General features: G+C 40.6%; 1 protein-coding gene across 1 annotated transcript in view; it reads right to left on the bottom strand.

The window, feature by feature from the left end:
• Window positions 1–14,095, bottom strand: part of OSBPL6 (oxysterol binding protein like 6) — a 206,101-nt gene that overhangs the window by 68,247 nt on the left and 123,759 nt on the right. Inside the window, exons 3-4 of the mRNA XM_029910556.1 lie at window positions 8,773–8,868; window positions 4,081–4,203 (exon numbers count right to left, since the gene is read on the bottom strand). Of these exons, the coding sequence (XP_029766416.1) occupies window positions 4,081–4,203; window positions 8,773–8,868 (219 nt within the window). The remainder of the gene's footprint in view (window positions 1–4,080; window positions 4,204–8,772; window positions 8,869–14,095) is intronic.

Raw genomic sequence — 14,095 nt, 5'->3', positions numbered from 1 at the left:
ATCCAGGAAAAAGGAAACCCAAAGCTATTCCTAGACCAAAAGGTAGAACCACCTAACTCTTGTGGTCCTTTGATCTTCAGCTGGGACGGGATCCATGCTAAGACTCACTACTCCACTACCGTATGTCTCTCCCCCATGACGGAGGATGGGCAGAGAACAATATTCTCTACTCTGAGGTTTTGTCTTTACTATCATAAAAGATGTGTTGTTAGAATGGATTAGCTAACACATTCTGAAACTGTAGCATAGACGAGGCAGTGGGCTTTATCTTAACCAGCTTAGCATGTGTTGAAGGCAGTGTGCTTTCTATTCACTAGACTTTTAAAAGATGTTAACTAATGTGTGCTAACATCACACCTTTGGATCCTAATCTAGCGAAGCCCTAACACATTTTAAAAAATCCTAGTGTAGAGAGGGCAAGTAGTATTTTTAACATATTAAAACAAATTTTAAAAATACACCTTTTATCTTAGTCTAGACAAGCCCTCTGAGGAAACTGGAGTAGAGAGGAATGACAAACCTCTTGTGTTGTGATCTTGTTAAATCTAACAACCTGGGCAGGGCCAGTACTTGAATCACAGACCTCTGTAAGTACCTCATGACAGTGCTGCATGAAGTGATGCTAGTGACTCAGGAGGTGACACCAATGTCTCAACCTGGTATGTGGGGGAACCGTGTTGCTGGAGACATTCATTGGAGGAGATATACAGTCAAATTACGGCCATTAAAGACCCCTTGGAATTTTTTTGTAATGGTAGAGATGTTAGTGGCAGGTAATTCTGCCTTTCTACATTTCTCCCACACTTTCCACTGGATAAAAAGTATTTTCCTCCCATTTCCTATTCTAAACTGTAGTGCAGTTTTGAATATTGCAGAGAAACAGCCACATCATTTCACGCGAAAGCATGCTGGATAAACTAATATACAAATTATACAAAGGAATCTCTTATGTTACCAAAGCATTTTGAAACCCTTCAGCATGAAATATGCTACATACAGCAAATGTAAACTGTTAGTGCATTATTGCTGATGTACCGTGTGCTGCAATTACTGTCTTTAGAATTTTTCACTATCTCTCAGCACACTGTATTTTTTACAGAGACGACACATCACGTAGGCACTCTGAAAAACAGTTTAACGAATCCAGTCCTCGAATGCAAGTTGAGGATATCGTATTTGTATGTGATTTGTAAAAATGGGATAAAGACCCAGGGCCAGACTGTGATCCACTTATTCACATCCATAAACAGATATTCACGTGAGTAGACCCACTTGAGTCAATATAACTGTTCACCAATATGTGCAAGGGGCTGATAATTTGGCCCTTGGAGGTGATACAAGGTTAGACTCCCTTAGATTCATTCTCTTTGAGCCCCAGTGAGAAGGCTGCCCCACCAGGGATGTCCTCCAGTGGCAGGCCGCAGCACGACTGGTGTTTCTACCTCAGTTTCCCCTTTCTTCTGGAGTCCCCAGTAACTCTATGCAAGCTTTCCAAGTATAAATAGAACTTTGTAAGGTTAATTGATTACAGAAGTACCACAGTCATAATCCAGAATTCCCCAGCATAGTCCAAGCAGTATATTCAAGTTTGTAGGTCTCTCTCTCTCTCACACACACACACCCCTGCTCCCCCACCCCCGGCTACCTTTCCACCTTCTGCTTTCACCAGCCTGATGCAGGGCCACCCGGGGGGGGGGGCGGCAAGTGGGGCAATTTGCCCCCACGAGAATATAGTATTCTATAGTATTGCAACTTTTTTTTATGGAAGGGGCCCCCAAAATTGCTTTGCCACAGGCCCCCTGAATCCTCTGGGCAGCCCTGGCCTGATGTGGCTCCAAACCTCAACTAGGAACTCTCACCTTCCTTCAGGGGCACCCGCCCTGAAGCTCTCAACCCAGTTCTGCTCTACGTCTGAGCTCCCTCTCTGGGTTCCAAACTCCCAGTGCTCCCTCTCTGAACTCTGGGATCTGGACTTTCTCACCTTTGTGCTATCTCCCATTTATAACGCCAAGGGGCAGCCCGGCTCACCTCATTGCACCAAACTAGGTCACAACTAGACTGGAACAGGAGAGCTGAGCCTGATTCCATTTAAGGAGCCAGTTACCCTGTTATATATATAACGTGGTGTGAAGGAGCCTAAGTTAGTGCATATTGAAGTAGGAGGTGCCTTGCTTTATGCTATACATTCTTACACGTCCCATTAGTTGTTTTTCTTGATAAACTCTTCTCTTCTGGTCCCTCAGCGTGTGAGTTACACCAACATAAACTCCCTTACTTTCAGTAGGTCAAATTCAGGATGATGTGTCAGCACTTAAATACTATGTTTATAGGCACTATTGGGGGGGAAAAAACCCTAAGGTGAACAGGTGTTCAGGATTCAAAGGGACAGATGTGTGGAAGTTACATTTTGGTAACCACAAATGAGACTAAGTCAGTGCAATATATAGTGGGTGGGGAGGAGGAGAAAAATATTACTTACACCCACCATTTTAGACTCACCTATGAATACGGCCCACACTGCTTAGCAAAACCATGGTTAATGCTCTTCCAGAAAAAGCTGTGCATAAAAGCAGGCCTTTCTGTTTCTTTCAGCAACATGTATTTTGTACTGGAAAATTACTCTGAGTCAAAGAGAGGTGGGTCAGTCCTTACAGCATACGGCTTGTTGCTCAAACAAAAAGATGGTAATTGTTTTTGACATAAATATAGTGACCTAAATCCAGTAATAGCAATTTTGGAGCTAATAAAATTAAATACGGGCAGCAATGTCTCCAAACTAATTAAAGGAAAGAATGGATTTTGGGCGGGTGGCCTTGCTGTTGTGCATTCATAGTTCCATCTCACAGCTGAACCCAGTCACCAGTCCAGCAAGCAAAAACACCAGAGGGTGGAGTGGGCAGGCAATCGGTGCAACAAAGCGAAGGAACTAGCAGGAGATTTTTTTTATTTGTTTTTTACATCTCAGTGATAAGAGAACAGCCAAATGAAGCATAAGTTACAGTGCAAACAAACTACTCATGGTGAACTCAGAGTAAAAGTTCATTGTAAGTGAAGTAGGATGAAAAACTCGAATTGTTACAATGCACGATAATGTGCCAACTGCAATGTTAGCAATAGTGAGCCCTCTGCTCAAATCCTATCCTCTCTGTTACAACTGAGTAATTAGGCTGGCTCCTGTGGTGGGAGGCCATGGAGTGGAAGTAGCCATGCCTCAGAGCTGCTTACTCCAGCCTAAGGGCTTGTCTTCACTAATGGGGCAAATCGACCTAAGTTACGCTACTTCAGCTACTTCACTGCGCTATGTCGATGGGAGACGCTCTCCCGTCGACTTCCCTTATTCTTCTCAGATTGCTGGAGTACAGGGTCAACCGGAGAGTGCTCTGCTGTCGGTTTAGAGGGTCTTCACTAGACCCGCCAAATCGATCCCTGCTGCATCGATTGCAGCAGCGTCAGTCTCCCCGTAGTGAAGACCAGCCCTAAGAGACAGAGTCGGCTCCACAGTCCTAGCACTCCTATGCCCCTTTGGGTCTTGGTTCCTCCCTGCCCAGCATGTGCACACTCCTCATGTGGCCTCCCCAAACCATACCCTACCTGCACACCAATTGTTTCATGTGGGGCCAACTACACCTGCAGAGGAGGGGGTAGGGTTTGCCTCATAATCAAGTTCAATGAAAAGATTTCACTGCAATACAGAAATGCAAATGTCCTTACTCTGACTGTAAAGGTGAGACTAGCCATACCAGGCAGACATCTATACCAAACTAGTGCCCAAATGCTGCACGGTGTGTGGAATAAGTTTGTCTCTCTTTCCCATGACTGTGCTGCAAATTCAGGGTTAAGCTGTGTTAAACCTTCTTTGGTGCAGGTCAGATGATCACATGATCCTTTCTCAGCCAAGAGGTAGCCTTGCAAGAGTGATTTTTATCATCAAAGTCTCATGCCCAGTAACTGAACAGTAGAGTGTCACATGCTCCTGTCTCAACCAATTTGATTATTTAACAATGCTTGGGCTTAACAAACCAAAGATTTAAACACACACAATTAACTGATATTAACTAGCTCCTCCCAAAAGACATTTACCTTGTGCCAGCCTTTTAAAGGCCATTTTCTTTTCTTCAGCATGAAACCTTCATGTTTGTCTGGTTTCTGGACATTAGTCTGGCCTATTTTCAGCCCCTCTATGATTTCCCAGCTGTCAGGTTCCTGGTGGAAAAGTATAAAAATAATATTTTAAATTTATAATATATATATGATGCAAAACTGTTCATATTACGTGACCCAGAGTTTCAAGTGCTCAGAACACAAAACTGCTCAGCACCCATTTAGACACCAAAATAAGTGGGCAGATTTTTAGAAGTAGGAACTACTGGGTTCTGAGCACTTTTGGAAATCTGGTGCTAGCTAACTACACTGAAGCTGTGCTCTTTTAAAAATCTGGCGCTATAAGCAGCCAAGAACTTTGGGTTGCAGATTCATACCTGTGTATGGCAGGACTGTGTGTTAAGAGAAGAAATGGCATTTCATACTTATTAATTGTATATTAATCGGGTAAAGTCTGGCAGGGGTAAGCGTACAGTGGGCACACACCAACAAATTTGCAAGCAGAAGGGGAAATGCAAGATGGCAGCTGGCTGTCCCAACTCTGACCATCTATTAAAACTGTAGACATTGTTCCACACACCCTCCCTAACAGGAAATGTAGAAGGGCTTAGCAGATATGGTGAAGGAGTCAGGGGCATAGTCTTCATGTTAGAATATTTATACTTCCTGACTCACCAGTGGTCTCTACTTACAACCTGGTATTATTCCTTCTCTTAGAAACAATGGATTGTGTGAAGAACTGTACAAGGCACTCTCATAGCCAAGTTATGGGTACATATTAACACTATGTTTGCATAGAATAGATCAAACCAGTGGTCCATCCAGTCCAGTATCCTCCCTCCGACAATGGCCAAGGCCAAAAGTCTCCAGAAAAAGGTACAAGAAACTCCAAAAGTGGGCAAATTATAGAATAACTTGACCCTAGGGGACATTCTTCCTATCCCGTCAGTTATTGGCCTGAAGCATGAGAGTTTACATCCCTTCCAAATTTTATGATTTTTAAAAGTCCTCTCTACTGTAACTGTGGATGGTCTCTGTTTTTTATAGAAATGTTTAATCATTTTTTGAGTCATACTAAGTGCTTGACCTCAGTGCTATCTTGTGGTACAGAGTTCCGGAGGCTAATTGTGCTTTAGGAAAATGTATTTCCTTTTACAGTTTCTGCCATTCAGCTTCATTGCATTATGAGAAATTTAAATACACCTCTACCCCGATATAACGCTGTCCTCGGGAGCCAAAAAATCTTACCGCGTTGTAGGTGAAACCGAGTTATATCGAACTTGCTTTGATCCGCCGGAGCGTGCAGCCCCACCCCCCTGGAGCGCTGCTTTACCATGTTATATCCGAATTGGTGTTATATCGGGTCACATTATATCGGGGTAGAGGTGTAGTAGTGTCCAATTTACTTTCTCCACATGATTGACTATTCTGTATAATTCCATTACGTCCCCTATAATTCGTGTGCCCATGTGAGGGCTCTTTAGTCCACTTTCTCCACACTTAGCAACCATCAGGAATTACAACTTATATGACTCAAGCCAAAATTATGGCTTAATATGTTGAAGGGGAAGAAGACAGCAACGAAAGTATAAGGTGCCTATACAAAACAGTTTTGCCCTTATTTATACCCCTTTGCTGCCACTCTGGTCAACAAAAGTCTGCTCCAGTTTAAAAAGCTACTTGTTCCTGCATAATAATGTGCTCACCAATACTATTTCTCATGGCTCCACACCAGTGTGGTGTGTTGCAACCTCTGGGGGGACAAAAAAGGCAATTGGGGGGTTGGGAGACACTGAAAAATGTATTACAACTTTTGAAGCAAAGAAAACTCCACTCTCATCCTCCCCCTCCCACCCCACCCCTGGACACCCTCAACCTTCAAGGTTGAGTATTCAGTCTACCTCTTGAAACACACACAAAAAATTATATTAGATAAGCTTATTTTTACCACAGATGCTTACTTTCATAGTAACCATAAGGGGATCACAAAAATGTTTGATTTGAGAAAGGGGTCGCTAGAAACACGTCTAAACAATAAAGTAATAACTACATCAAATGCCCATGCAAGTGCATAGACAATTTAGTGTTGTCTCCAGAAACCATAACTCGCATTTTCCCAGTGTTCTCTCTTCTTGCCTGTAAGAAGTTTTGAAGAGCACCAGGTTTATTTTGACTTCACCTTATTTTAATATGATTATTCCTTTCTCCCTGGTGTAGAAGAGCTTATTACATGTGCAAAAGGTCTTCCCTAATAAGAAATACTAACACTTGAGGGGGAAAATTTAAACTAATTAGCCCCATGAGGTAAGTACAGAATCTCTCTATATATCTTTATGTCTACTGACCCCTACCTCATTGATTTCTCCTTTACAAGCTTAGCTGCAGGGAAAAGTCTTTGATCTGCAAGGTGGCACTGGCATTAAATACTTTTCAACAAGAACTCATACATATATTCATTTAAACAAATGGTCAGAGACTGGCAAATAAAAAGGGTCAGTGCAGTGCAGCTATCTGCTTTGTGCTTCACCAACATCATAATCTGATCCTAAAGCCATCTTGACTCAGTGAGAGTCACGCCAGTGTACGTGTGATTCTCCAATGATGTATAGTCAGCATAGGGATTCTTCCATCACTCCCCCTTTCTGCTGCCAGAAGAACAAGACAAAGGGGCATGGGCTGATCAAAAGGTGATATGGGGAAAATGGGAAATGACTGCCTACAAAAGAGTACTGTGGAAAGGGATCTGAGGGTCATATTGGACCACATGCTAAATATGAGTCAACAGTGTAACACTGTTGCCAAAAAAAAAAAAAAAAAAAGCGACCATCATTCTGGGATGTATTAGCAGGAGTGTTGTAGGCAAGACACGAGAAGTAATTCTTCGGCTCTACTCTGTGCTGATTAGGCCACAGCTGGAGCATTGTGTCCAGTTCTGGGCGTCACATTTCAAGAAAGATGTGGACAAATTGGAGAAAGTCCAGAGAAGAGCAACAAAAATGATTAAAGGTCCAGAAAACATGACCTATGAAGGAAGATTGAAAAAAATGGGTTTGTTTAGTCTGGAAAAGAGAAGACTGAGAGGGGACATGATAACAGTTTTCAAGTACATAAAAGATTGTTACAAGGAGGAGGGAGAAAAATTGTTCTTGTTAACCTCTGAGGATAGGACAAGAAGCAATGGGCTTAAATTGCAGCAAGGGTGGTTTAGATTGGACATTAGGAAAAACTTCCTAACTGTCAGGATGGTTAAGCACTGGAATAAATGGCCTAGGGAGGTTGTGGAATCTCCATCATTGGAGATTTTTAAGAGCAGGTTAGACCAACACCTGTCAGGGATGGTCTAGATAATACTCAGTCCTGTCATGAGTGCAGAGGCATGGACTAGATGACCTCTCGAGGTGCCTTCAAGTCCTATGATTCTATGATATGGCTGGGACACTTTATCTAACATTGATTCCCAGCTGCATTTTTGGTCCCATGAGAGTGTCACCATAAGTTACATAATGGACCAGCCCTGCACAGAGCTGCAGCAGGATACAAGGAATGCACAGGTGAGCTTTATGCAAATAGTTGCATATGATAAAAAAAATATTTTTAAAAAAACCTAGGAAATTCCATTTTAAAATTAAAAAAACATTAAGATTGGAAAGTGAAGCATTCCAAAGTCAAGAAATGGCAAAGATAAGATTGCCTGTGCAACCTTAACTCTTTTCCTATGTGCAGATGATCTTTAACAACATGGTCACATCACTACTCTCCACGACACCCCTGCCTTTTCAGTGCAGTTTAAAAAAATAGCTGTTTTGTATGGAATTAATATGTATTGTTTGTTAAGAGGAGAATTTGTGCCAGGTACTTTACATAATAACATAACAGAAGATATGGTTCCAGCCATAAGAATCTTATAATCACTGAACTTTGTGCAGGCAGATCTCTGCATGGACCCTGTTGACTTCCAGGAAGCTCAAGTTTCAGGTCTAAATGGATGAAACACAAGATGCACTAGGAGACCCCACCTCTCAGTTTTTCCCTTTTACCCACATACACACTCTCAGTACCCCTGTGCTTTGCCAACTACCCATCCAGATGAGAAGTTCTGCATATGGCTCTTTCCAGAACCCAACAATACTGCTCCAAAGTCAACCAGAGAGGTCTGTGGCAAATCAACCCAAATAAGGTTCTCCCTTCCCTGGGACTGAGTGTGCTGTCTCCACAGCTATCTTAGTCCCTGCTGCCCTGGAAAACGTGGATTCAGAATGAGTCTCTTATCCCCCCATTGTTAACATTAATCTACCACCAGACTACAAGCTTCCTTATACTTAAAGCAACTCTTCCCCAAATTGCCCATGTCTCTCTCTTTCACCCCACTGAAAGATCTAAGCATCCTGCGTTTTCATTAATAACATGCTTCTTCTAGGTGCTTCAGGACATTATACAGATTCAAATCTTTCATTTTGCTAGTATAAACCCTATTAAAAACTTTCTTCTCTGACAGCTAAAGGTATGCTTTACTCTAGTCTCATTTGGGGAACCAGAAGCTGTAGGACTGGAACTGCATCATAATTGACAGCCCACCCACAAAAGCTGCCACAACAAAGTTACTAGTTAAAGCATTTATTTAAAAAAACATGCAAAGCAGGCACATAGAAATCATCCCATTCCCACACTGACCTTAGACAGAGAGACAGACTCAGTTTCGAGCAACTGTTTGCTTACAGATGGGTCTGCACTTCCAAAAGAAATATTTCGCTCTAATACATGAGCACTCTAAAATAAGAATAAAGAAAACACATTGTTCAGTCACAAAACATGTCTGTTGAAAAAACACATTAAATTATGAACAATGGAGGATTACACAGTTTACAGTAAACATATGGCACAGTGCCCTGATTGGCTAAAATAAGTACCAAATGCTTGCATGCATAACAGCAAAACATGATTTTTCTGTCTTTCTGAGTAATCCATTTCTGTATTACAATTCCTGTGCATGTTTTTTTCTTTCAGTGTAACCATGCAGTTTTCTCTGAAATGCTCTCAAGAAGGAATTAAATATTACTGATTTCTAAACGAGATGCAGTTTTACCCAGCAATGACTAGAAAATGGTTAAGTGCCAGGAGAGGAAAGATGATGCCTCAGCTGGCTCTCATTTATAGAGACTTCAAAGTGGAATACATGTTCTTGACTACATGTATTGCATTTTCCGACCAATGGATGAGAAAATTGAGCTGGAAACTTTTACTAATACGTATAGCACTTCAGTAACACTCCACACCTCTAAGGCTCTGTATACATGTGAACTATCTGGTCCTCACAGCAACCTTGTGGGGTAAGTATTATCATCCCCTACAAAACAAAACAAATGTCACAAATATCACATTTTGCCCAAAGTTTTTGAAAAGCAAAACGTTTAGCAATTCTGTCAAACTTTTTTCTATTTTCCAGCAAAGATTAAAGCCTATATTTGCAGGTAAAAAGCACTTTTTTTCCTCGGAGGCTGGGAGAGAAAAGCCAATTTTTGCCTGCAGCAAATGTGTTTAGACTTGTGATTTGTTCCAGGGTGGGATTTTACCATTTCTGTCCATATAAATTGGTAGGAATACCACCAGAACATGACAGTACTGACTTTTTTGCATAAAATGTTCTATTCTTGTTTCTACCATGTATAAGTAGTCACCTCTCATTTACACGTGAAAAAACTACTACTACAAGGGAATGCTGCAAGAGGGGAAAGCATCTAGGAAAGATTGCCTCCAAACTAAAACAAGAGTTACATTTTGTTCCGTTAAATTTGTTTACACCCATTGAAGGTTCAGATTCCATGGACATAAATGAGGGCAAAAGCTGTCAGGGAATAGAAAAATACATACAGCAAAATCAAACATAAACATAACTAGAAGCTTTAGTACAATGAAATTTTTATTCACATAACTTTGTGTTCACAAATTATCACAACCAAAAAAAAGTACACACAGATGTTCATATAAACCCACACAAAACTCTTCCTCCAAAACATCTATGAATATGTAACATATTAAATAAATGACTTTTAAAAAAAATAATATCCAAAAATAGGAGAAAGAGTATGTATTGGAGTAGGACCATCTTTGGTCATAAGAGTACAGAAAGGGGGTAGGAGTCTCTGTAGTTTCTTTGGAATCCTGAAAGAGAAGAGATCATATTTTCAGGTATATCCTGTTTATCTTAGTCTTCAGTCCTATTGTGAACACCATAAGAAAAGTCTCCCAGTTCCTCTTCCAGCTGAACAATACCGGTACCTTTAGCGATTCCATTTGCACTGACATTTATTGCCATATTTTTATTGACAGGCTGGCCTGACATCTTTTAGATCCCTGGCCCTCTTCCCTCACCAACAGATGTGGGAGCAGTCTTGCCTTTTATGGCAGGGTTGCAGACTCTATCCACAATTGCAACACAGCTGAAGAGAGAAGTATGTGGTGAAATCTCTGTATCTGCTTTCCCCCAACACATGGGGTTCACACTGCTGGATTTGTGTGCAGATAGCTCCTGGCATAGCAAAGATTTTTGTTCTTGCCTTTACATTTCTATTTTAAGTGTATTTACATTTTAAAATCAAAGTTGGTACATTTATTTAAATCAAAGTTCTACTTAAATGCATGTAATCCCCACTATCTGGACTCTTATTTAGCATGTGATATTTCATGGTGGGGCAAATTTGGATTATGAACTCCTGGATTACATTGGGCTAGATCCTCCATTGTGCCAGAGCAGCACTAAGTCAATTGGGGAGGGGTTGCAGAGGTAGCTTTTAGCAAGGGTGATCTGGGTGCAGCCATTTTTGCTCGGCCATCCCCTTATGTAGGGCCAAGAGTGAGGAATATAGGGGTTGCTATGGTTACCTTACACCTCCTGGGAGTGGCTTAATGAAGCTAAGATTGGATTCACTGAAAAACTGGCATAAACTTTGAACTGTGGAAACAAACACCAGTGAAAACTAGTATAATGAAAATTACATTGTAAATAGGGTGACCAGATGTCCCAATTTTATAGGGACAGTCCCGATATTCAGGGCTTTTTCTTATATATGTGCCTACTACCCTTCACCCCTTGTCCCAATTTTTCACATTTGCTATCTGGTTACCCTAATTGTAAAGGTACTTTTTAATGACTTAAAAACTTTTCTGTCTCCAGCCCACTAATTTATTCATTTACTTGAAATAACAGATCATTAGAAACTTGGAAATTAAATCCAATCCGTCCCCATCATTTTTACATTTCTCTCACATGCACACAGTGACTTGTTACTGTATGAGAGCTGGGTCACAGCATGAATTTTTATTTATTTTAGGGGGCACTGAAGCCTTATGTTTTAGAGAAATAAACAAAAGAATTATATGGTTTGTATAAACCATTACAAAAAAAACCATTCTGTGTCTTACTAAACTTGATAGAATCCACTTAAAAACTATTAAAAGAAACAAGAAATTTACTTGAATTAAAGGATGGTCATTTAACTCTTTTCTGGTTTGTTCACATCCATTACACATGAGAAAGGTGGCTTGGCTCTTCTTGTTCTTCAGCAATTGATGTGGCAAAGGAGAATGGAACTTCATCTAAAGTTTTCTGAACTCTACTGATTAAGTTACTTCGCCTTAAACAGAGACCACTTCATTCTGGAGATGCCATACTTATCTATAGCATAATAGTCCAGTCCAACTCCCATTAAAGTAAAAGAAGGACTCCTACTCACTTCCGTGGGAATTTGATCAGGCCCAAAGACAGTACAGTATGCTCAAAAGAACACCGGTTTAGAACTGCCATTATACAGCATTGCTGTCATGTACAGCCTGCCATTCAGTTTATAGAGAAATAGATTCAGATTTGGTATGTATTTCTGATCAGTGGTTATGAAATTTAGTTTAAAGTATCCACTATGCTATACCAAATTCTTGCATACTGTGTTACTAGAAGCACAACACTGTTCTTTATTTATAATTTAATTTTTTTTTTGCATGCCAAATTCCTATCTAGAAATTTATCCATCCTCCATCATCACAGTATCCCTGTGCCTCACAAAAAATATTGACTGTCTTCTTATAATACCCCTTTGACATTAAGGACTACCCTTCCCAATTTCCAAATGGGAAACTGAGTCCCCAAAGATTAAGTGACTTGCCCATGGTCACACATGGAGTCTGTGGCAGTTAAACATAAGTCAGATTTCCTAAGTCCCAGTCTAAGTCTTAAGCACAAGATCACCTTTTGACCCCTTTACTACCTGGGTTCTCACATTTTTTCACAGTGTGGGTCAGATCTTGATAGAGAGATTGTCTCATGGACCTCCACTCTTGTCTTTTACAATTGTATAGACCATCCTCCCATCCATTCAGAATAGCACAGACTACCTCCATTTCCACTTGCAATCACAAAACATCCCTGTGGCAATTCATCGCATGAAAAAAATAATAGTTAATGTATTTTCATCTGCTCATGTCATTTAGCAGGTAGAAATGAGGAAGAGATGCAGCATCATGTGACAGCCACCTCTCCGGGGACCACCAGCAAGAACTCTGCAGATGGGAAACTTCTGCTTTACGACATATAGTCCAATCCCAGTGCTCAAACTGAGCTACCAATCTGGAACAAACATTTGTGCATTGTACTTGTAATGCTGGTTCAATGAAAAATCCCACATCACGTGTTGAGTAAACTCATGTGCTAACAGGAGGTTAGCACCTTAGAGTTACAAACTCCAGTAAAGAACCCTAATGAAAAATCTGAAATTGTTGAGATTCCGTACACTTATACATGACATCAGATTTAAAACAACAAACCATAAAACATGGGTCCAATCATTTAAGGAGGTAGCAACTGTCTTTCTTGACTATAATAATCAAGATGATTTTCCTACTTTCTTAACTGCCAGTTTTGTTTGGCAGGCAAGAATCCTTCCGTTTTGAGATGGAACGTTGCCCACCACAGATGTTCAGAAGGGCTCATTTGGAACAGCCAATGTAGTAGGATGTTGCATAACTGCAATTTCATTTTTGTACAATATTTAGAATGGAGAAACCCAGCAGAACTTTGGCTGCCAGATTTCCAGCAACACTTTCCATGATGTGTTTTTAATTCAAATGATTCTTTTGCAGCCCTCATCTTTATAGAGCCACTTGGGTTGAGTGGCACGTGTATTAGCCACTAACACTCTAATGAAGACTAATTTATTTGATTATTTGTTTGGAAACAAGAAAATTGACTCTTTTCAAACAAAATTACCATCTTTAGGTTATTTCAGAAACTGTCCTATACATCTCTTCTTTACGGTTATTTTCTGTCATGACTATTATATCCTGACACAAAACAACTACCTCTACTTTGCAATGTGTTGCTGGGATAAAGTCCATGGGGCCATTATTTAATATGGAATGCTTTTCATTAAGGGAAAACATGTTTGTGTGTTATGCTTCCTCAAAATTACAACTAGAAATTATGCAGATTGTCTGACAGCCTGAAAGACAGATATTCATAGATTCATAGATTCTAAGACTGGAAGGGACCTCGAGAGGTCATCGAGTCCAGTCCCCTGCCCGCATGGCAGGACCAAATACTGTCTAGACCATCCCTGATAGACATTTATCTAACCTACTCTTAAATATCTCCAGAGATGGAGATTCCACAACCTCCCTAGGCAATCTATTCCAGTGTTTAACCACCCTGACAGTTAGGAACTTTTTCCTAATGTCCAACCTAGACCTCCCTTGCTGCAGTTTAAACCCATTGCTTCTTGTTCTATCCTTAGAGGCTAAGGTGAACAAGTTTTCTCCCTCCTCCTTATGACACCCTTTTAAATACCTGAAAACTGCTATCATGTCCCCTCTCAGTCTTCTCTTTTCCAAATTAAACAAACCCAATTCTTTCAGCCTTCCTTCATAGGTCATGTTCTCAAGACCTTTGATCATTCTTGTTGCTCTTCTCTGGACCCTTTCCAATTTCTCCACATCTTTTTTGAAATGC

This window comes from Terrapene carolina, unplaced genomic scaffold (assembly GCF_002925995.2).
Source record: "Terrapene carolina triunguis isolate 2854851 unplaced genomic scaffold, T_m_triunguis-2.0 Scaffold62, whole genome shotgun sequence".
NCBI classification, from domain to species: Eukaryota; Metazoa; Chordata; order Testudines; family Emydidae; genus Terrapene; species Terrapene triunguis.
The sequence above is the reverse complement of the archived record's forward strand: the minus strand, read 5'-3'. Positions and strand labels throughout refer to the sequence as shown.